A 25,443-nucleotide genomic window follows, 5' to 3' on the forward strand; every position below is an offset into this window, starting at 1 on the left:
GGACAATGATTAATGCTATAGAGTCTTACACTGAGAGGGTTTTATAACAGTTCAACTCGAGCAGCTGGAGTTTTTTCATCATATCGATGTTTTGTAATTTTCTTTTTGCAGAAAGCAAAATTTCCTAAATAAATGCTGCAATTTAGCTCTTGACATATACAGGGGGAAAAACGGTATTTTAAATAGCTGCAAGAAACTCTTCTCATATTACTCAAAGTAAATGGTTAGAAAGCCACTTACCCCCAGTTGCCACAGTAATTTCACGTAGAAAATGGCCATAAAATGGAAAATCGAAGGACAGATTCACTCTCTGAAAAGAATAACACCAGAAAATAAAATTGATATTTCGCACAAAGGTAACAGAAAAGAATATGAACAGTCCTCCACTTCAAACACCTGTTTCATTGCTTTGTATTTTTCACTGGATCCTTGCTATTCTTAATTTGGAATTGCCAATAGTTAACTGGAAACAATTCTGTGTAGCACTTAAACACCTGAAAGCAGTGGATCTTCATAACTGAAGACTTCGAAAAATAAAAATACATCAACAGACATTATAACTCATTATAACTTTCTCGTAAGAAAGAAATTAATAAAGATTTGTAGAGTTCTTCCTTAAAATAATGTTGCTTTCACCTCTTTCTTAAGAGGAGTCATCGATGTTTAGGGCCTTAGCAACACCTAAGTTTTACAGGATGCCCGCTCCCTTGGCCGCGGGTGGTTTGCTCCTCTGCCACTTACTCCTTCCGATTCAAGTGCTCTCCCTGACATCCTGCTGCTACCTGGGTGCTTATCTGATGAAGGCTGGTCACTGGAAGGCAATTCCTCCATCAAACCCACCTGGCGCCAGTTTCCAAACCTCTCTATACTGTTAACGAGGAGCCGAAATGATTTATAAAGGAATATTCATCAGAAGTATTAACAAGATCTACTTAAAGTACTTACTGCAAAATATAATTTATTTTTTTTCCCCCTGTCAGCCTACAGGCGACAATCCTCTGATCAGCTGAATTCACAGCAGAGAATTGCAATTTGGAGAACAGACTCTTCTCCTCACCTAAGCTCACCATCATTCAAATTCAATCCCATTTTCCATCCCCGCCTATGGCTCTTCTCCTTTCCTATCTGTTCCATTCCTTTCACAAAGCTTACTGATTATTGTGGCCACCCATAATCATCACCCGGTGTGCTACCTGGCTAAACTCTGACCAAACCAGTAGCCATGACAGAAAGGAGCGCTGAAATCCTGGTAAGGACTTTTCACTGTAAACATAATACCTCATAAATAGCACATCACTTCCATAATGGCCCGAAGCCCAAATAGGAACTGTGTATGTGGCCCATTTTTATTTGTTATTACGAGGAGTTACTACAGTAAAAATTGGTGTGAAGGTGGATTGTCGGTGACTGTCCCTCAACCATAAACTTTGATGTCTCCACTTAAGAAAGGGCAACAGTCCATACATTTAAAAAAAAAAAAAAAAGGTGTGTGGGGGAAGCATTTTGTCTTTATTTTCCCTACCATTATTTATATCCTGGGTTTATTATTTTCAGATTATATCTGAGTATTTCTTCTCTCAGGAAGAATTACATTTACATCCACCAGAAGTGTTCAAAGAATTATTTAGCATGAAATTAACAGCTGAAGATTTACAGTAACTTGGAAGACAGAATTTTGACAGGATTTATTAGCACTGGTTTGTTTTTAATTAGAATGCAAAATCCATTTGCATTGTATTAATTGGACTGAGTAGGTTCTAATGACCTTTTCTGTATATCCATATGTACAGAAATGGCAAATGGCAAGATAGATCATGAATTAACTTAAACAATTTTTTTCTCCATGTTCTAAAGTTTTCACAGATGAAGTGTATGTTATGTTTATGTATGCGTTCCATTTACATTATGTCCTTGCTCTACCAAACATAGTTTCCAAGAACACTGTTAAAAACATCAATTTTCTGACCAAACCCTCCCTCTTTCCTTTATATGCTATTGCCTGTTTTACCCATTAACTTTCTGAACAACACAATAATCATTAAACTGCTTCAAAAGACAACTGTGCCCCCTTAACAGTCTTTTAAATTGCTATAATTTAAATATTAGAATAAGATGTTTGCAATAAAGACTTGATCCTATGCCCATCCAAGCCAGATATAGATCTGCCACTGACTTCAATCAAAAAGCGATGTCCTAAATTCTAACAACGCGATCATGTTTAATATAGACAATTGTTTAGCGTAAGACTGTAATAAAGAACGAACAAGATTTAAGGAATCTTTTAAAGCACAATATCACAACAGCAACAGAAATAAATGTGGTTTCACTTTTGCTCCTTGAAAGCAAATCTCATTTTTCAGAAAAAATATTAGAATTTTCGACCCACTGGAGTAAAAAAATGTTTTCTCCATGCACAAATGACAGAATGGACTGACAGAAAATGGAACTTAGCTTCACAAGTATGAGGTGACCCCGCATCTAGTTCAGTGCTTGAGTAATCAACTACTAGATATGTAATCTAAACACACTGAGCATCCAAGCAACACCTAAAATTTTATTATACAGTGACGAAGATGGTGGCAACGTATTGAAAAAAACCCACCACTATTGCGGTTATAAATCCTGTCACACTAGGTGTTTTATTTGTTCCATTAATATTTGTTTGTAACTTTCCCCAAACAATGAATATGCTGTTTACAGAGCCAAACCATCTCACGGATCCTCTCTCTATTACTTTTTCCTGCAGAAGCAAAAACTGATGGCTTACAGAGCCTCTAAGGATTACATACTTCCAAATGAAGCAAAATGCACAAATTCAGTGTAAAATTTTTAGCATTCAAAGAATCCCTGACATTATTAGAAAAATTTATTAATACTTAGCATATAATAATTTAACTCTTTGTCTCCAGCCAAATTGAAGAGCAATCTTTAGAAGTTATCAACATGTAAATCACCAAGTCACAGAAAGTTGTGCAAAATACTCTTTTAAAAAGAGTAACGGCAAATTTTATCTCTATGGAAGAGAAGGGAAGAGATTGCTACTTAGTTATGTATGATCTGCTCAGAATACACGACTCTATGGTTATTATACAGTTATAGAGAACACATCTTTTTTTAAAATAACTTCTTTGTGTAATCCACATGGGTGATGTTTACTTGGACATATATACTAAATCAATTACAGACCAAGAAATGGAATATAAAGCCTTACAAGATGACTCACTAGTACTTTTTCGTCCTTCAGAAGAGGCATAAAACAAATCTCTGATAAAGAGGTCTTTAAAACAGCATGTGGACATGGCTGCAGCCACTTGAGTTCACGAACCAAGACATTTGGGTAAGTATGAACAGATCTAGATATCAGTGTGCTTAACTGGGACCACAGCCTTGCCCGATGAAGCCAGCAGAAAGGTGGCATGGGCGCTTGACATTCAGCAGAAAAGTCTTAATTAAAACTGCTTGCTTTGGGGGAGAGAGAGTTGAAGCCCCGATGCTGCCGAGCTCCCCTCTGCCATGCTGAATGGTTCTCCACACCAATTCCACAAGCATTATTTCACTTTAAACCTCTGTTTCAATAACTTCAACAAAATGTCCACCTCGGAATTGACATTTTTAGGTGTATAATCTTAGGGATCCAACTGGAAACAAAGGCATGGAAGGGTGTCATCTTCACTGATCATTAAACAACAGGGTAACATTTCTCAAAGGCTTTTCACTAATGTTGAAGTCCCAAGCCACATGAATTGCTGTTATTAGGGAAAGATGTCTTATATAGGTATTTTTAATTCCTTTATTGCCTTTTTTGTTTGTTTGTTTGTTTTGGCATGTTTCCATTCTCTCCCTCAACACAGAGCACCAGGATCCCAGATGAAGGTGGCAAGGCAGACAAAGGTTCTCACTTTTAGGTACCCTTGAAGTTATTTTCTCATTAGAAACAAATTGTCTTAAGAGAACAGCCAAGAGCATTTTATTAAATCTACCCCAAAGATATACAACTGCCTGAACCCTCTGCATTTGCATTATCCCTGGTTCCTTACAGTCTTTTTGGATATTAGAAATATATTTTATGTATTGAACTCTTTGCTAGTCACGTGTAGCGGATTTATTGCCCCACTCTGCTTTTTGTATTCTGAGCTGAACACCACAGTATTTCTTCTTGCTGCCTCGTACATTCCTCTGAGCCAGTCACCTGGCTGATGCCAGGGAGATAAACTGAGAGAAAAAATGAATTAAACTTGGCTTTTCCCTCAGCTTTAAAACTGTTAAACACACCTGTATCTTTAAGAACTATACAACTTTTAAATAAAGCTTTAATGAGAGTTTGTTTTTAAACTGGCAAAACCCAGTTGCTATTATTGGCTCTTCTACGAATGCAGTTTCCAGGTACAGGTGAGATCTGAGCATACAATCTGTAAACCATGCAGCATTCAGTTTCACTTCTAAGCATCTAAGCCCATTATTTTCATAACCATTTCACCAGGCAACATGATTATAGTAAGTTAAACAAGATTGCTATTTAAACTCTGTGATATTTATTTGTTAATACCCTGAAACTATGATCACATAGAATCATAAAATGGTTACAGTTGGAAGGGACCACCTAGGATCACCTAGTTCCAAACCCCTGCCATGGGCAGGGACACCTCCCACTGGGCCAGGTTACTCAAAGCCTCGGCCTTGAACATGTCCAGGGATGGGGCATCCACAACTTCCCTGGGCAACCTGTTCCAGTATCTCACCACCCACATAGTAAAGACTTTCTTCCTAATATCTAATCAAAATTTCTCCTCTTTCAGTTTAAAACCACTACACTCCCTGAGATAAAGAATCCCTCCCCGTCTTTCCTGTAGGCCCTCTTTAGGTACTGAAAGGCCACAAATAAGGTCTTCCCAAAGCCTTCTCTTCTCCGGGATGAACAACCCCAATTCTCTCATCTTGTCTTCATGGGACGGGTGCTCCAGCCCCTCTGATCTTCTCTGTGGTCCTCCTCTGTACTTGCTCCAACAGATCCATGCAATACTCAAGGTGGGGTCTCACCAGAGCAGAACAGAGAGGCAGAATCACCTCCCTAGACCTGCTGGCCACGCTTCTTTTGGTGCGGCCCAGGATGCAGTTGGCTTTCTGGGCTGCGAGCGCACATTCCTGGCTCATGTTGAGCTTCTCATCAACCAACACCCCCAAGTCCTTCTCGGAAGGGCTGCTCTCAATCCATTCTCCGCCCAGCCTGTATTTGTGCTTGGGATTGCCCCGACTCACATCTAATACTTCTGTCATTATATGGTGTTCTCATGAGTTTTATCAGTTCTCCCAATAGAAAAAATAAGTGTGACACCTCGTACAAAATGGAAACCTCCCACTCGCACTTGGTAGACTTAAACTTCAGCAACTTAATCCTGAACGCAGTTCTGTTGCTATTGAAGTCAATGGTAACATTCCCTCAGACTTCCGCAACACAACTAGTTTATTGTTTGATAGTCTGTGATCCTTAAAAACACAGGTGAATTTTGAATATATCTGTAAAGGTGTCTCTGAAGGACTGTTATAGCAGGTGCAAAAAGGCAACTTGGAATCATCTGATAGCAACACTGTGCAGACTTTCATAGTTTAACTAAAATAAAGCTCTGTGAACAGTAGTCACAATACTTAGTAATACTACTGCATTGCTCACTGGTAAAATATACCCACGTCAGTCAAAGAAGAAAAAGGTATAACAACAACTTACTGCTGCTTGCCGATGGGTATTGGAAAGGATCCCATGAATCTTTACTTTGTCTTTCTCCATTTGGTCTATATTGACCCACAAATCCCGGCTGGTAGAATCATATGGACCGTATGTCCTTGAAGTATAATAATTATGATCTGTATCCTCCTGAAAGGGGGGGAAAAAAAAACCACAGCAAATACATATTAGAATGAAAGATGCACCTTGATTTTATATAAAACTCACCCTTGAAATACCGAGTCCTGTTGCTCGTGGGAGCAGCAGAAGAGACTACACTGCAAGTCAACAATGCAGTACAAATCACAAATGTGTTGCAGAAGACAGCTCTGCTCCCAACCACAAGCAATTGGCAAGGCAAACAGTTACCTCATGCAGTCATCTTATATTATAATCATAATGTTTGCTATCCTCAAGTCCCAATCATACAGTTTGTGTAACCACATCAGTGAAATCTATGGCAAAATGTCTGATGGCTTTCAAGGCAAGATGGCCGGTAAGTTCCTGTAACAACAGCTATGCTCTAACAAAGCAACAAGCAGTACTCAAAGCCAACACCTTAAAAAAATAATTGTGTTTTTTGACATTTCTAAACATAATTTACCAGAACATTCAAAAAATTCCTAATAGATATAGGCTTACAATGTTATTTCATTTTAAATCTCCAAAAGATGGTTTTGTTGTACATTTGCTACTCCGAGAGAGACAGATACGTATTTGTGGAAGAAAGCTTCCTAGGTCTCAGTCTTTAACACAACAGTAGTTGTTGTCATGCTCATGTCACAGCAAATTCAGATGTAAAATACATGAATCCTACATGTGCCATAGGAAATTGTGCTAGTGGTTGACCAAATCTTCGAGCTTGCAGATACCCAATTCCACAATCAAGTGCATGGTTCAGAAGACAGTCCAAGTCTTTGTAATGTCTACTTATTTCAAAGACAAAGCTGAGATTCCAACACTCAAAATACTCTGTATGCCATTCAACCTCTCTGCAATCAGTTTACACTTCAAATCATATACATTTAGCACAGTAAAAAAAGTAAAATTTTGAAGTATTATGCAAAAATTTAGTAAGTGTTTAAAAACCTAAGAATAGGAAAGGTCAGTAGTTATGATGGTCTGTACCTTCCTAAAAGGCATCTAAGTCAATGAAAAGAAAAATATAAGAGTGCACGGTCCAAGATGAGACATGAAACACATCCCGAATTCCCAGTCTTCATTTACTTGTTCCAAATTGTTGTAACCATAAAATATTTAAGTCAACTGCATTGCCAGTTTTACAGCTGAATAGCTACAAGTAATACCGTAAAAGAAGTACCTGCTGGTATTTATCAGTTCCTTCCTCCCTTCCTTCTCCTTTTGTGCCAAAGCAAAATAAACAAAGCCTTATGGTGGTGTTTTAAAATTAGAATAAACTTAGAAAATAAACAGTGGTACAGAAAATGGAAGAGGTGGACTTAGAATTTAGAACTCCCCCCGGTGGTGGAGAAATTCCTCTCCTGCAGCACCTCCTATACCCAACAAGCAGCGTGGGACCACCCTCACACCCCGCCGTGCTGCCGTGCAGACCTGACACCCCCTCCCCACAACACACACAACCCATTCCTACTGACATAGTCCTGAACTGAAGATATACTTGACAACAGCTTGTATTCTAGATGAAAACGTTCATGTTCTAGGTGAAATATATGCACCATAAATCCTGTTTCAGCTGGAATTCATCCTACATTAATATCATTACAGATGCATTTTGCGTAAGCTGTTGCAGATATAATCAGGTTATTTTCTTCTTGACGTTTTTTGTATCTTCTGCTGTACTTTATATGCCAGGATGTACTTGCCGACTAAATCTCATTGACGCTTTTGAAGCAACTTCTAAAAACTTCAGCAGCTCTAGATTAGTCACAAGAGTAAACATAATTAAAACAATACTGTCAGGAAGATGACAAAAGCCAGCTATCTTACCAATTCTTTTCTTCTTTAATGGTCAATAGAAACAGTTATTACTTCCATGTATAAAAAGGAGGTAGAGTAAATTAAGAAGTTTTGACAACAAAGATATATCTTCCCAGTCTAGTTTATCATTCTGACAGAATTTCCATAGAAATTAAAAGTTATATTTAAGGCATCATAAAGTCTCAAGAAATGAGCTCCGAGAGACAAAGAAGAAATAATTACTAAAACAGCTTGTTTCAGATGAACTTGTGATATTTGAACTATAGTTAAAACTGCACAGAATTCTTGCAGATCCAGTTTCTTGTAACTAATAAAGCTACTCCAGTTAATTACTAGTAGCTAAAACCCCCACCTCCCCAGCTAGAAAGCTCTAGCACTGAGCCTAGGGGGTTGCTCTGTAAGAATGCTTTAAATGGTATCTTGATCCATGCTTAAAGCAGGCTCATCATACTTCTTGTAAATCACGCTTAAATTGTAGCCTTCAGCTCAACAATTTTGTCAGTGTGTGAGGAAATACGTGTAAACAACTACCAAATTTTGTGTAAAATAAAATATCGTTTACTGTTTTAATTCAACTTAAATAACCTTAGATGATTCTGGAAGGAAACATTCACTTCTACTTGGATGATAAAAAGAAAACAGAATTCCTCCTGCTCTGTGGAAAACCTTTACAACCTTCGTGCAGATATATTTTATCATTGTACCATTAAATATTTCTCTCTCGCATCTTAACTTTTTAAAATCCTATCTGTAAGTTTACAATATGACTACAAAAAGGAACACACAGCTAAGTACTAAAGTCGGCCTGAGAAGCTTGGGAGCCCTTAGTAAGGTTAGGATCCATGCTGGTATTCCAAGTCGCTGCCTTCATGGTTTTTAACATGCATTACCATGGAAATGAAATTGTTGGAGTCTTCCATAAATATCCCAGCTGTAGAGAAACATTTTATTGGTAGCAATAGATAGCTATGAGTTTCCATTCTGACAGACCTCTTTATTTGATTGCACCTGCTTCAGAATACATTCCACCCCCTACAGGTACTATACGTATAAGAAGAATCATAAAAATGATTCAGAAATTATGCTGAATTTGCATGTAAACTACTGAGTTAAGAAAATAATTTTAATAGTTATATGACCCACAGATGTAGAGTTCTGCAGACAGGTAGAATTATATATAAATGCAGGTACGAAGAGAAACAAACTTTACTGCATCTTTTAATGCCATAGAAGCATGTTACCAAAGGAAAGAACATGCAGAGAACATACCCATTAGTACTTCAAGAATTCCTTTTTTTTTTTCCCCCTTTGCTTTCCAGGTATTTTGAGGATATGAGAGTTATTTCCCATTGCTTCTCTAGCTGTACAGTCCTGTCCAAATAATGCACATATACGAGGTAGGAAGCACCTCTCTTCTATTGAGAAGTACAGCTTTTAAGTAAAGGATTTTTCCAAAGATTTTTTGCACCCGCTACGAGGATTACTGTTGGCTACCTTTGTGAGTATAAAGGCGATATTTGTTAGAACCTTTCTCATAACTCTTCTCTCCTGGGGAAATAAGTTATTTTTTTACCCGAGGCAATCCTTGATGCTGAGTTGCCATTTTATCATACATTGTAAAGAAAATTAATTTCTTACAGTTTTCACAAGGGATATTATCTGAGGATACCTTGAATATATTCCCATACTTCTCCAACTACAACTGAGTTTTCTCAGGAAAGCTGAATGCACGCAGTAGTCCTGAAAGCTTAGCACAACTGAAGATTAAGCCGCTTAAATTCTTGGTGTTCAGTATTTGTCAAATTCAATGACTGATCATCCTTCCATATGTTATATATATGGATACTCCCCAATACAGGCCAAACATCACATACCCGTTTCCTCAATAACTGCTGCCCCTTAACAGATTAAGGGTTCAAATGTGTGAGACACATATGATATAACTATGTGTAATATTTAAAAGTAACAAATACATTACACCTCTGAAAAGCTTTCAAATTACTAACTGGGATTCTGGCCAAAGATGTACAGGAAAATAGTGCAGAAACAGACATGAAACAATAAAGTTCCCTCTCAGTTAAATAAGACATCATGATCCAACGATGACGCGATCACATATGTAAGCATGGGTTTACAGGTTTAATTCTCTTCCTGTCACATTTTTTCTTTAACAGAAATTGAAAGATACTGTAAATCTCTAGGAGACAGAGGATATTATCAAACAAGATTTAGGTTAAGAATAAGAGCCTCTGTTGAATCTAGCTGCATGAATATTTTGCTTTTTAATACTGGATCAAATTGGATCCAAACCATGAACATTACTGAACAAAAAGTTTTGCCATATATCTATCTCTCTGTCTCTCTCTCTCTCTCTATATATATTGCTCTAAGGCCGTAACTGAAACAAACTAGTAACTTCAACCAGAAGAACCAAACTTCAACTTTTTCCAGAGAAAAAACGCAGCTGGCACCCAGGAATAAGCTCTGCTGTTGCAAAATAGTATGCCATAGTTTCTCTGTAGTTGAAAGAAGACAGACATTCACAAAGCAAGTCGTCATGCATCAGCCAGCCAGATGGCAGTTATGTTTTGGTTGCTTAAATTTTAGTTGCCTTCTCCCAGCCCTGGGAGACTGTTTGTGACAGTCATCCAAGGCTCTTTATCTTCAAATATCTGTAATAAAGTGTCATGAATTATTGCCAGCTGCAACGGAAGATAATTAGACTGCATTTAATTTGATAATTGTTGCTCCTTTTAATATTCTACTTATTGAAATTGCATTTTCAGACTTCCATTGAGACAACACCACCATGAACAATCTCTGAAGCCATCAAGGATAGGGAGTCAGATTTTATAGATGCCTACTTTTATCACTCTAAAAGAAAGGCCTGGTGTCTGATTTTTAATAAAACACATTAACAAATTGCCTAAATATTGCTAAAAAAAAAAAGTAAATCACACAATAGGCATATTTTTATGTTAAGTGAAAGTGCTGCTGGTACTTGCCCCAAAAATTAGCACTGAGGAAATTCATCACCAAATACTAAGTTTATAAAGTCATCTTTAACTCTGAATATAATATGAGCATTTAACAATGATTGGCCTATGAAACCGATCAGACAATTATGCTTTCTACAAGCTGCATTTGTAGAATTAAATGGAAACACTGGAAGGAGAAAACAGGCAATTATACATTTAAAAATAGACTACTTTTCAGGGTGAAAGCAAATATAATAATAAAATACTTCTTGGGAAATTTAGAGGAAGGAAATGAGCCAGCAGTTAAAAGTATTTCCCTAATGAAGATAAGCAGTTCTGGGAATTCGTTTTGCAGAAGAAAAAGGAACACCATTTCTATTAAAATAAGCCAGCAACAAGACAGCCCTGAACACATAAAACAAAACCAGCTTCCTTGAAAGTACCTGCACTCTTACCCAATCTCACGTAATGCTTGTTACTCTCTTACTCTCTCTCTGCCTGCCCTGTCAGTAAAACACAGCTAAAATTGACTTCTGAATTGTTTTGGGGTTTTTTTTGTTAACAAATTGCTCTCAGATTTCTGAACATTATCAGTACCCACCAGCTAAAAACAGCACAGGAGAGAATAGACACGACAACTTGTGTCGGACTTGAGCTCTGCATTGCAGCTGACGGAAAGCCCCTTCCAGGCAGCACAGGTTTGGGCGCTGAGAAGGGGTGGGAGAGATGCACAGGCACGGTCTGCGTTACCAGTGCAGGGGAAGCACGCGGGCTTGGTGCTGCAACTGAGTTTCCTCATTTATTTACCGTTTCTTTAGGCAGGCACGGACTGAGGCAGGGGCAGGTGGCAAGGGTACACGGAGAACATCCCCGGTCTAACAGCCATTAGCAGAGGAGATGAGAGCATGAGAAAAGATCATCTGTCCCGAGATGGGATCCTAATGGGAAGATTAAGGCCAGAGGAAAACGGGGAAAGAGACACTTTGTGTGCTGCTGCAGTGTAACTGCATTTTAATACAGAGTAATTATAATCATAACATAGCAGTGTTATGATGCAATTTTACAGTTTTATAGGATCTGATAACCGCAGAACCCTGAGGAATAGCGTAATTTGAACTGGCCCCTCAAAATTTGAAAGCTCTAATTTCAGTAGATAAGCTACCTGTGAACTACCACGTGAAAGTCTTGCAGAGGGTATATATATAGTGGCTGCTACTTAGGAAGCTTGAGTGTTATGAGTGGTTCTCTGATGCTCAGAAGCACCAATTTCATTTCACAAGCACTTTGTATCAAGGATAAACTCTCTGCTGTTCAATTTCTTAACAAAAGCATTTGTTCTGTATGAATCTCTACTGAGGAAACATGCAATTTACAAAACTACCTTGCTGCTTTCACAATGACAAAGCTACAATCTGTTCTTTTGAGTTTGGGGTTTTTTTTGTGTGTGTTTTGTTTTTAAAATATGTGATGTGGGAAGAACTTAGGAAAAATATATATGTGGACATAACATAGAGCTTCCACATCAACAGTCAGCAGAAACCCAAAGACAGTCTGCAGACATCACTGTTGATTACAGAAGCCTTGGCAAAATCAATTTTTAACAGCTAATATCATGTCTAATGAATGAAGAGAACCCAATCTATCAAAAGGGGAAATCCTTTGTCTGTGTGCAGTGGAATGAAGAACTTCAGGTCATCCTATATTCTCTAAGAAGAGGCTACACGAGTGCTCTGCAGGGTCCTGAAAGCCTGTTGTGTGCATGCAGGAGTCCTCAATCTCAGGTTTTCACTAGGGCCAGTAGGGAAGTCGCTTTGCACAGAATCTCACAGATTTACATCTGGAGGTTGCTATTGCAAACACTAAATGATGTCATCAACTGGGATAAAACAAAAGCATTGAGCTCACAGCTCTCTCGCTCCTATGTACACACAAGTCTTTACACAGCTCTGCAACGTCTTAAACTCCCAGGTTTTCAAACCACACTTTTCTGAGCGCCTGACAGCACCTGTAATGGAGAGTCACACATGCTGACAGACAGTCTGGCAGAGAAGGATGCCATAAACCTGTTATTAATCCAAAAAGCCGTTTAGTCTTTCTGGCATTGTGAAAAGTCAACGTGGAGCCACTGCCTTTTTCATGATATTCAGCCGCTTCTGAAAGGAAGCTTCCCTCTTGGGGACTGCTATAAAACTGTCAGCCTATTTAGGGGTCATTACAGCGGTCTTATAAACCCCCTTGGATTGTCTTGTCAGAAGAGACAAGCTTCAAAACAGCAAAAGCCTCTGCAATGCCTTACTTAAGAGAGGAAAATAGCCAAATCATCAAGTCACTCAAAAACCAATCACAGTAGGGAAATATTTATTATGCAGTTTTGTTCCTGATTTGCTGGAGGAATTTGAGAAGTGACATTCTCGAAAGAAGCCTTTATTAACTGCTCAGTAGCATCCTCTCCACTAAAAGAAAATAACAGGCATCATTGCAATAAAATGACCATGAAAACAGCAGCAATTTGATTTTGGTGTAATTATGAAACATGTTATAGAGTTTATTTTCTAATTTTTAGATATGTAGAAATGACTAAAGTGTTCATAAAACTGAAACTCTAAAAATGACTGTTTGTAAACATAAAAAACCTACCTGCCAGGCCTAGACTACAGGGCATTAGTGGTTATGACCCCATGGTCTGTTACCAGCCCTATTCTTGGGGGCTCGTGACTTCAAATAATGCCATAAATAATTACATTTTTGTCACATTAAAGATTTCATATTCTCTAGTGGAAGAGACAAGAAGAAAACAGAGCAACCAAGACCAAACAGTCCAGAGGCCTCACACGAGGAGGGAAGATGGCAAATCCGAACCAAGATGAAAAGTGTTACAGATTTGGAGGATTAAATTAATATTAGCAGGTGTAGTTTCTAGTTGAGCAGGGCATGAAGCTGCCTCCACACTCACTTGTGTGCAACACGACTCCTGAACAGTTAATATTGTGTCTTAGGGATCCATCGGGGCTCACAGCTGAAATGGTAGGGCGATCAGTTGTAAGAACACATAGAACTGATATTAAATTGATACAGGAAGAAACACGAGTTTATTAATGCAGTGGCTTTGTACCTGTAGGGATAAAGCCTAATTTGAAGCTTTCAAAAGGTGTTCTATGTTCACCTTAGTCAGCACCAGTCTTTGCCCAAGCCGTACTGTTCAGCATACGGCCAGGCAGCAGCATGCTCATCACAGAGCCTGGGCATCAAAGGACAAACTGCATCAGCTTGGCTTCCCTGGTGAACACTCGGCTTAAAATGGATTGCAACTAAAACTGGTAGTCTAATCTGGAAGGGCTAATCAGAGCACTTTCTAGTTTAGCTCTCACATACAATACACTTGAATCTTTAGCTCCCAAGACATATGACTGGCTGAAATCCGCAATCGATATGCAAAATTTCAAAGTTACCATTCAAGTCTTAAAGGGATAAGATAGTGACGATTAAAGTGGTTAAGCTGTAGCCTGGATTTCTCTTGCTCTTTGGAAAAAGTATGCATTTTGCTACGTTCATATGTGTTTTTCTATATACATATGTAACAGCAGTTCAGTCAGGCTATTCTATACAATATTGAAAAAAGCACTGTGTGCAATTCTAACAAACTGTTCTCACCAGCCACATTTCTTAAGGACTTGTCACAGAATACTTCTTTGCCTGATCTTGCGGTCACACTCCAAAAAATAAATAGGTCCCTTGAGAGGTCTCTAATGCAAGTGCCACAACTTTAAGACATCATATTTAATGGAGATGCTTGATGAGGTACACGTTGGCTAGACAGGCACTTCCAAGTCACTCTCTTTGCATAACATCAGGCTCCAAACAGCATTTCTGCAGGATCTTGCTCTTTTCAGGGAGGATACTCAGCACTTTGCAATTACTCAGACAAGATCAAGATGGTAAATAATATCCTTCCTCTGCCGTCTTTGGAAAGCACTACTGCCTTCAAGTTAACCCAGCCTCCAGTTGAGCCAATATTCTTAAATATTTAATGTTTATACTAACACATGGTTTTCTATTTGATAGATGTTATTCTTTCTTGTGTCTCATTTCCAACTCTCTGTTGCTCTTTAAGAGTAGAGTGATTCAAAGTGGAATAGTTTTATAAACTTGTATTTCTGTTTTTGGCTTTCAGCTCAATATAGGACACTAGAGGGTAAAACCCAAGGTGCTACAGAATTGCTTTTTACTTGAAGGCTGTCTTTTCACAATTTCAAGCTAAAAAAAAAAAAAAGCAATGGCAAACGTATATCCCCTCCTAACCACTGAAAAACAGAGAAAGATGAAGACATAATATTTTACTTACGTTCGAAATAGGTTTTTTTTTTTTGTGGGGTTGGGGGAGTGAGGAAGAATCTCAACATTTTGACCCTGACCAAAAATGGGTCATTTTTATTTTGCTTATTATAATTTGTAGTTGGTATATCTGTAAATAAATAAATAAATAAATCTTGGCCTTTTCACTTCAGATTTAGATAAACAGATAGCTGAGCAGGCTGGCATTCGGTGTGCAGGTTAGACACTTCAGTGCAGCTGTCTGCACAAGAGCTAGGTGTCCAAGCTCTCAATGTCAGAACCACAGACCTAGTAAATGCTGTCAATGAAGGTTTGGCAGCTCAGCCCAGCCAGCTTTCAGGTCCGCTTTAGAGCAAACTGAATACTCATATTGACTGTGCTGCCTGTACTGACCATGGATGAGGTGCAGTTGGCTAAGCGCAGGAGGAACCCAGGGCCATTTGAGACTTGCAGGTACGATCCAGGACCTAAAGCAGACCTCCTTCAGGAGGAACAACAGACCTTCAGTATAACCGCGGTGCCTAAAGTGATACCAGACACCTATAGCTAGGCAACCGAATTTCACTTTAAATTTCCAGCATCTATCATAGGATAGTTTACCTTACATGCAAGAACTTGCATGTACTTCGTCTACTTTGGTATCCAAACTGGGGAGCTGAATTTCACCCTCAACTTCAATATTAACTACAACTGAAAAAGAAAGCCACCTCTACAGACTCCAGCCTTTCATAAATATCACAGCAGCCTAGTATTTTATATGAGTTCATATGCATTATTTGAGTTCATATGCATTAGTTGAGCAGTATACAGATGTGTACCACCCTTAAATGAATGTTTGTGTAAGAAACAAAACTTCTACACAGTATTTCAGAAATTACTTCGATTTCCAAGGTGAGAGTAATATGCTTGACATCTACCATTAAAATAATACTAACATAAGGAAATCAACATTTATACACTATTAATGACCAAATGATAGCATCAAGTGTTCTATTTGCATTTTACAGAAAAAACCCCACAAAACAAACCACCAACCCCCCCAAAAAACTTAAACCTTTTTCTCACATTAATATAATTTCAGTCCAGCTGTATGGCACATGAATTACTTTTTCAACAGAATGAAAATTCTCAGAAATAAATTGCCATTTCATTCATCTACATAGTCATCGATTATACAACTGTAAGAACTGGGGTTTTGTTTTCTACACTGATAGGGACATTAGGGGCACTTGTTTATAACTACGGAAGGAAGAGGTCACCAACGTCCTCATCAAACTTTCTATAAACCACTGTGCCAGCCAGCCAGCTTTACCCCCCAAAATGAGCACCCTGATACCGTTGATGTGTGGAAGCCACATTGTTGGCCCACTCCTGGATAAGGCTAAACTCAGTGGTAGCACTTTGGAGACAGATTATTCCTGTTCTAGCACTGGAAGGCACTTTTCCTCTCATAGACCAGGAAAGAGGCATCAACACTTTGCCTGAGGCAGCAATAACCTAAGAAAGCTGCTTGTTTTGCTGTTAGTACTGGAGCAAAAGGGGAATACCTGAGAGATCATGGCATTTTATCCCTCATGGCATTTTACTACTCCACCTATGAGAGATCAGACAGATAGGCTTTCCATCTGCAGTTTCTCCCCCTTCCTACTTTTGTTGCTAAGGCTACAGAAAGAATACTATAAGAGAGTGATGCTTTCATTTATTTAAAAACTTTCATAGGAACTCTTGAAAAGTCACGCAGCTTGATACAAATGCATGGAGCAAACCTCCAGTAACCCTGTCACGTCTGTTAAATGTTTTGCTGCTAAGAAGTCTGGTGAATATGTGAGTTTGCTGTTCTTTTTGGTTTTCTCCCTGTTATTCACACTGCAATTTGTTGCAGACTTTCCAAAACCTCCATTGCCAATTTTATGTTCTATAAATAAATATACTGCTTTCTTACTGATGGCCTGTGAAAAGCTAGACATGCTGCACATGAATGCATACCAGTGTTACAGAAGAAAAATCTGTTATTTTCACTACTTACTAATTTGTGCTCTGTGTATGAAATACTACAGCTATTAAGAGTGTTTCATAAGCATTTTCTTCAGCAGTTGATAACATTTAGTTGGCATTTTTGGAAGGACAAAGGCACATTTTACAAAGGGAACGTTCTTAACTCCGATCCCTGTCTTGATATGAATTTTGAGCTTTGGCCCCATTTATTGTCTGTGAAAAGTCTGTATAACTCACGCAATCACAATGAAGACAGGCCATTGACTTCCTGATAGATGCTGAAAGCTCTCAAGTTATAATTACTTAATTTACACGCAGTCAAAGGAAGCGTCTGACCAAATCTGACACAATGTACCCATCTGCTTACATGCCAAGTTGTTACTGTTTTGGGATAACAGATAATTGACTCTCCCATATTATAAGAAAAAAAGAAAGATTTTCAGAGTGGCACAGAGTAATCCATCAATGTCAGCAGGATTCCCACAGCTTTGAAACTCTATCCCTAAGGATTGGTGTTATCCAAACTAGAATTATGTGGCTTAGCGTAACAACTTTTTACTTACCTACCCAAATTCCCCTGCACTAGCAGCTCAGTAATGGATTCACCCTCACCCCCTGCTCCAAGTCAGCTATGCACAATTTGCTGTGTGCTGTGGAATTAGCTAGCGCTGTCTGTTTTGCATGGGTGGAAATGAGCATCATCCTCTGCTTTTTGCATGACTGGATCAGTACAAGCCTCCCTCATCAGGGCACTCCAGGGTGAACATGGTGAAGAGGGTCAGAAAGAAACTGGCTGGAAAGGAGAGACCTTCGCAGCCACAGTAATATTCAGCTTTCACCAGCTGACTCTATTTTCAGCCAACTTCTGCAAGCAAGGGCTGAGGCACGTATGACTGAAATAATTAATTCAGAAAGAAAGTGCAAGGCCTGTTTGTTGATACCACTCGTAGCTCTTTTCAGCCAGGAGTTCAGCGATTCCGGAATAACTGTAATGTGCTTCAGGAACTTGGAGATGAAGAGGGATATGGAAATGTAAAATATTATCATCAAGAAAATTCAAAGGCTGATTCCATTAAATTCTGAATCCCCTGTCTCCTTCCTTGCTATAAAAATTCATTATCATCAGCATGTTAAATTAAATGCCTTGTGTGCCAACATAGCTAAGCATGTGGAAATGAACTCGGGCTCACCATGGAGAACTGTGAATTCCCTTACTTAGGAGTGGGGAAAGCTTGTTTTTAATCCCCCACACACCCCCTGCCTCGAGTTTAAAAGACACAGAAAATGAATCTCGCTTCCAGTCTTCACCGTTTTCTTTTTCAGCTATATCCAAGTTATTAGGAGAACCATCACCACTTGAGTTTAGATTGAGAATAATGGAAAGGTTGACAGGCTCATTGCTACAACACTTCTTGCAGAGCTGGTAATGAATTCAGTCCAGCTGAAGACTGTAGTAAGACCCAGTGGAAGTGTCAAGATTACCTTGATTTAAGCAAGCAATTAATAAATCCAATACGAAAAGATATATGAAGCTTTTGTCTAGCTTACCATTTTGCAACTGAAAGCTTGAAAGAAAACAAGACAGTGATATATCAGTCTGCTGGCCAGCTAGAAAGCGTGACATCATTGGTGGAAAATTCAGCTGGACAAGTGGGAAAAAAAGTGAGTAAATTAATGATTGTCCCAGATTCTAATTCTATTTGCAGGTGACATACTGTTTGGTGTGATTTAGTGAGAGTAGAGGACTAAGATGTTTCATGTGTGACTTGTGCTGCTTCCAGATCAATTAACTTTCTGGCTCTTCTTTATAGCTATTAAAAATAATCAGGTAAATACTGGATTTAGCAATAATTTACAGAAATTTTAAGCTGACTTAGAACGTCATCCGAAGCAGCTTGTTTTCTGAGAAAGTCCAAATACTTGCCCTAAGATCCCATGAAGTAGTAAGGAACACTTTCCCCCCCCCCCCCTTGACTCAGTTTGAAAAAAGGAGACTTGATTTTTCTGAAAATAAATAATATTCTCCATCTCCCATCATCTCCAAAGTAACAAGGTAATTTTCAAAAATAAACTCTTGAAAAGTGTGAATAAAAACATTTTAAAATAACAATCTTTTCAGAAAACTGTAATAAAAGATGTTTAGAAACACTGCAAAAAATCCTATACATCTTAGCCTTCAATTACTATATCATTTAACAGCAAATTTTAGCTCTCTTACAACAAAAATATCACATCTAAAGATTCTGCTGCACAGAAAAGCAAAAGAGATATCCACAATGGTTTCAGCGCAACCCCAGCATATCCCAAGACTGTTCATCCAGTACATCCCAAATCTCTGTTGTAACTTTCAAGCTTCTAGGCATGAAAACAATAATACAACATTTAACTTAATTTAGCGAGTGGATACCAATAAGAGCCCAAGAACAGCTGTACTTTCTCAGGCCAAACATCCTTTGAGCCCAGTCCCCAGAACTGACAGGGAATGAGGCCTAGAAAGAGTAAAGGACCTGGGGCAAACTGATAATTCCCCATTTTTCCTAGATTCCAGTGATCTGCTTTTCAGGAACTCCCTTTGTGTTTAATAATACTCGACAAATTTCTATGCCATGAATTTGTTTAATTTTGTAAATTTTGGCATCTGCAATGTTCAGCGCCAATGAGCTCCAGAGCTTTCACAGTTTAATGATGTGAAGTAAAGAGGAATCGTATGGGACGCTTGTTTAATCCTCTAGAGCATTACAGAGACAACAGAGCATGAACAGCACAGCACACATCCAAACAGAGACTTCTGGGCTTAAGTTACACTGGCTTAAAATCAGCAAGACAACTTTATTTTAAATACAACTGAACATGAAATGGTCTAAGGCAACATAAGGGTCTGAAATGGCAGGGAACCTGATGTAATGCCACCCTCAACTGTAAAACCACATTTTTTAGTCACATTAGTTTTAGCCATGGAAATGTCAGTAAACTTCATCTATACTAAATGACCAAAGGCTAATTAAAGATTGGGAAAAATATTTGCACGCCTACAGAAGGAGCTCAAATTTTCCCTCCCTCTCTTGAATGAATCCTTTACATACAAAAAAAAAAAAAAATCACCTGATGTAGTAATTTTTAACTATGATCAAGAAACAACTACATTTCCCTAAAATTAAAAATAAATGAATGCAACTTCTGTTGTGATAAAGATTTTGCAAGTAGACTGGGTAAGCTGCAGCAATGCAATTAAAGCAGTTAAAGTAGATTTCTTCACTTAGAACTTAAAGTGATCTTAAAACAAAAATTACTGTTTCCCTTATTTTAGGCAAGGGCTCAATATTATTTGAGCTCAATAATATGGTCTATGATCTGTCCCCAAAATGAATCAATGTTAGAAAGTAGGTATCAAAGACAAAAATCTCTCTGGTTTTTTTTAGGGTTATTTGCACATGGCTTTTTGCAAATACAGATTTCAGAACAGAAGCACTGCTCTTTTGCTCTCTGAAGAATCAGGCAGCTCCAGTGACAAATCCGTGTTGTGCAAAGCTTCATTCCTCTTCAGTTATATGTCAAATGTTTTAATTCAAATAAAAATTAGAAACCTAAGGTGTGGTTAAAACTTTGTACTGAATATGCATTACTTTGATACTTTATAATCCACATTAAAATGTGACTATGCTTTAAAAAAAGAATTCTGTCATGATGCAGAGATCAATAGCATCCATGATTTTATTATGCTGAGGAGTATATCAAAATCTTGTGTATGGAAATCACTCTTGCATTGCTGACGATCACCAAAAGTCAAAGGAAGATGCAAACACTACTTAAGCAAAATATTTAAGCTACAAATTCAAAAGCTAAACAAGCTGGCAACTCTTCACAGATAATTAAAGGCTCTAAGAGATGACAAGTCAAAAAACAGACTTTAAAAGTAAAGCATGTCTCTCTCATAGCTTGGGACGAGGAAAGAGAACAGAATTACTCTTTAAACTTATAGGATAATAAAAATGCAGAACATTCTTCTCAGTAACTTGGAGGGACCATGGTTTCAGAATACAGTGTTAGTAACACCACTCTCTAAGTTCTTCAGATGCAACTGGCATTAAAGCATTGGGACAAAAAAAAAAAAAAAAAAAAAAAAAGATAAAAAGGAACAAACCAGAGGCAGGCTTGGCCAAAGTGACAGCTCGCTATGCAACTATGGCATTGTTTAGTTTTGAGGTTTCAATTATGCAGGGACAAGTTTTTCCACTTTTAATGCAGTGTATTAGAGCAGAAATCATAGCACTGCCTTATCATTTGTCCATCTGAGTGAAATTTAATCTTAACCATTATTTTTTTCCTTGCTTAGACTTGCAGTAAGAACACAGCAGTGGGCACGCTGACACTGCTGTCGGTAGCTGAGAGTAATTGCTCTCAAATCCCAAGGGCTGTAAAACTCAATCCCTTCTGTTGTTTTTGCCAGTCAGAATCAGACATCTTCACTTCCAGGAGTGACTGGGACTGATAAGGCAGAAGCCTTCTGGGCAGAAACTCTGAGAGAAAATGCAAAATTCAGCAAAAGATTGTTGCCAGTAGGAAATCCACCGGTGGTGTTCTGATAGGGGCAAGATGCTTTTCAGGTCTAAACTACAGGAATTGCTAAAATTTACATTTCAAACAACACCTAGAGAAACTAAAGGAGTGAAAAAGAAAGAAGGATGCCTTCAGTTAGCAACAACTCTATTTTGGTTAAAAGCAATACACAGCAGGAGATGGCAGTGAGATCCACAGGAATAAACAAATCACTTCACTACCTAAAAAATAGGTTTGTTGTGCACTGAGAGCGCCATGATTTTCTACGCTCACAAGTCCTATGATGGGGGCAGTGGAGAAAGTGAGATACGGTCAAGTTTGATTTGACTTAGCATGCTCAGCTTGCTGTTTCTTACTTGGAACTGAATCTTTTCCTGTCATACAGTTGCAATCATTCATTCCGTTCTAAGACTTTATATGAAAAATTACGTTTTTCTCACTCTTTTCATGGTGCAAAGCAATAAAACCTTGCTGTTAGCATGGCTGCACTCAGCTCAAGCCTGACTACAATTTAATCTATTATTTTATTGCTGGGTTTCTTTTTGTTATTGGAAGTTTGTGAAAGACTCTTGTTTTGATGTAGTATCTCTACACAGTGGCAACAAATTCAAAAGTAATTCACACATCCCAAAGTTATTTTGCAAAGTTTGTCATCCTCTGCTAATGCCAATGCAAGCTATACATTAGAGACTGTTCCATTTCAATTTCTCTGTATTTTACTTTTCAGTATTGCAAGTAGAAGACTTTAGTGTTTGGCTTTGTGACCCTTGGGAAGAAAAACTTCAAATTCATTTGAGTTCTCCTTAAGCACTATGAACTAACCATCTTTTATAACAGGAAATCTCCCCTAGGAAGGCAAAAGGTTAAATCTTTAATTACCAAATGTAAAGCCAAACTACAGAGAAAACCATAAAAATAACATAAGAAGTTAGACTATACTAATAATATGTCTTAAAAAAGAACAAAAACACACCAAAAAAGTGTCACTTGAAACGTCTTTAAGGTGTGCCTTAGCCATGGATGCTCCCGTCTTCAAAGGGAGACTCTTCGATACTTTGATTTACCATGAAGCCAAGGAGCAAATTCGGTTGCATTGCATAACCACCATCTTTTTTGGGGTTGACCTTGCAGTTAATTTGGACTGCTGACAACGTATTTCTCCACCTGTTCCAAGGCTGGCTGCTTTGGGGATTTCTCTAGGACTGTAATATTTGTGCTGACCTGTACAAGATGGGATCTCCCCCTTTTTAGACCTGCCCCTCTTCAGTGCTTGCTCACTCTTTCTTGCTATGTTATGTAGTGGGAATGAAACATTAATAAACCACTTACGGAATACGGCCCTAGAACTACATGTTCTCCCTCCTCTATATTTGAGCTCTAAAGTACCAATTGCAAATAAACAAATGGGACCAACCTCCATCCTAGGGAACCTTTTTGTATTTGCAACATTCTAGGTCTTAACTGCCACGTTATAATAAACCTACTAAGCTAGGAGAAAAGAGGAATATTTTAAAGGTTCTCATACTGTTTTACAAAGTGTTTATCATTAGCATTTGTTATACACAGGTTTTACCCTATAATCTCCAGCTTGCTATCAGCTCTCCAGAAAAACCACAAATGCTACATGCATAGAAAATCTGGCTTGCAGCAGAAACCCGTTCTTCCTGTACTTTACCTTTTGCTTGGCATCTCCAGTTTTGTGGGTTTGTGCTGCCACAACACTGCACCTGTGAAACACAAAACTCCTGTTCTCCAGCACCACAGTGGGACTCAGAGGTCTTGTCTTCTCTTTCCCAAGGCCCTGCTCATTTCTGAAGGTCTTGCATTTGAAATGGTTATAGCCACTGCTTCTGCTAGTCTCTCCAACACCGTTCAACTTCCAGAGAGTCCAGTTCAAGAGAACATCTTTATTCAAAAAAAGCACCTGAATATGTCCATCATTTTACATGAGTTCTGTCCAGAATCACGGTGCCAAATGAATGGACGAGGCAAAACAGAGCTGTGAAGAGAGACAGCAAGAGTCCCGCCGTCTCTAGTGGCTGCACTGCTTCAGCTGTTGGAGCAGAGAGACAGCATCTCTAAAGAGAATCTGGCCATTATCATCTTTCCTACATATAGGAGCGGGTCCACCCTGGCTACCGCAAAGATGGGATAAACTGATTTACGATGCACTTCCTATAACTGTTCATGAAGGCCTGAACTTCATGTTACACTCAAGTTGATTGTGAAGGAGCCTATGGATTAGGGCTGATGGGAGACCCAGGATGGTGCTGCTGTGAAGTTACAGAACAACTCCCAATAACTCCAACAGAAAACATGAATGAAACATCTCATTACCTTAAAATATCAAGAAAAGCCAGGGGAACTAAGCTGTGCTCTGCACAGGTTCATTTTCTTATTTTCCATATCATGACTCTATAGATTTGATAACACAGGAAACATTTAGAGTTATTTTTAAACTGTGTGCAGAAATTTCTGCACATTGCCTTCCCTCTTGCCCTTGGTTGCTGTTTTTGTTTTGTTTGGGTTTTTTGGGGGTGTATGTGTGTTTGTTTTTTTAAAGCTGGGTAGAAAGTAAACTCATTATTATAATGAGGAACAGAAAACAGTATCAAGTGAGAATTAAAACTATGTTCATCACTGTCGGCCTTCCAGTAAAAGAAGTCTTCCAACTTCGCATGGCAAGCCCAAGCAAATACTTTAGAGAGAAACAGTTTCTCTGATGGAGAGATGTTTTAATTCTGCAGTGCCATTAAACATTAGTGGCAGGTAGTACTCATTCTCCAGATTTTCTTCAGCAAGAACTGCAACACACACAGCAGAAGGATTTCAAAAATCAATATGCTCTCTGGCACTGCCGATAAGCTCCCAAGCTGCAGAAGACTTTGCGACATATGGATTCTTCCACTGTGAATATCTGTTGTACTCTACCTCCTCTACAAAGCTGGCCATCAAGAGTTTTTTGTAAAATGCCTGTGTGGTGTTGTAGGGATTTACAACGGAATCCGATAATGCGTAAAACCACAACTCTGTTATCTTATTGTGCTGGGAAGACTTTAGAAATAGAGAGGGCTGCGACAGAACACAAACCCTGAATTCAGTAAACTAAGTAAAGGTGAGGTACTTTTGAGGTTAAGACACTATAATGCCATTAATATATCTGGAAGGATGGCCCTGGAAAAATAGCATTCTACGCATGTCCTTTTTTCTTTTTCCTGAATGTTGCCATATGTGAATGTTAGAGAGGGAGCTTCATAAGAGCTTGGAACTCAACTCAATGGAGACACTGCATAGGGATCTACTGGTAAGTCATGGAAAGAACAGCTACATGAACTTTCCTGTATTTGAGACATCTTCCACTTCACCTGCTAAAATAATTAGAAGGATCAATCTGTGTCATGCCTCAGTGAATTGCTACAAGTATGGCCAGATGGGAATTACAGGGGGCAAAAACTAAATCATAAAATCAACACGCAATTCAAAAATATCATTTACCAACTAGTGACTTCCATGTTTATGCAAGAGGAAACATAATTAGTACTGTGCAAACTGGGAAAGGTTAAAAACAAACACAAAACGCACCTCTTAGAAAGCATTATTATTTTTTGACTCATGCTGTAGAGACACCATTGTCTCTACAGATGGGTTTTATACTGCTTTGCTTTTGTTATTGATAACAACCCAAAATCTGAAAGCTGTTTTGGTTGTCTGAGAATATACTCAGAAATAGCTTTGGAAGCAGAATATAAAGACTGAAAGTGTTAAGTGCACTTTATTCCAAGCTGCGTTTTATTGAAAAATAAGATGTGGATTTTATTAATAAGAACACCCGAAACCTAATACGGTTAAAAAAAAAAAATCAGTAAAAATCCAATAATATTAAACCTTGCTACCTGTGTATAA

General features: G+C 38.4%; 1 protein-coding gene across 2 annotated transcripts in view; it reads right to left on the reverse strand.

The window, feature by feature from the left end:
• Positions 1-25,443, reverse strand: part of PLXDC2 (plexin domain containing 2) — a 281,133-nt gene that overhangs the window by 126,372 nt on the left and 129,318 nt on the right. For both annotated transcript variants that reach the window (XM_074574503.1, XM_074574505.1), the window contains exons 3-4: positions 5,723-5,869; positions 241-310 (exon numbers count right to left, since the gene is read on the reverse strand). In XM_074574503.1, the coding sequence (XP_074430604.1) occupies positions 241-310; positions 5,723-5,869 (217 nt within the window). The remainder of the gene's footprint in view (positions 1-240; positions 311-5,722; positions 5,870-25,443) is intronic.

Source organism: Larus michahellis, chromosome 2 (assembly GCF_964199755.1).
Source record: "Larus michahellis chromosome 2, bLarMic1.1, whole genome shotgun sequence".
NCBI lineage: Eukaryota > Metazoa > Chordata > Aves > Charadriiformes > Laridae > Larus > Larus michahellis.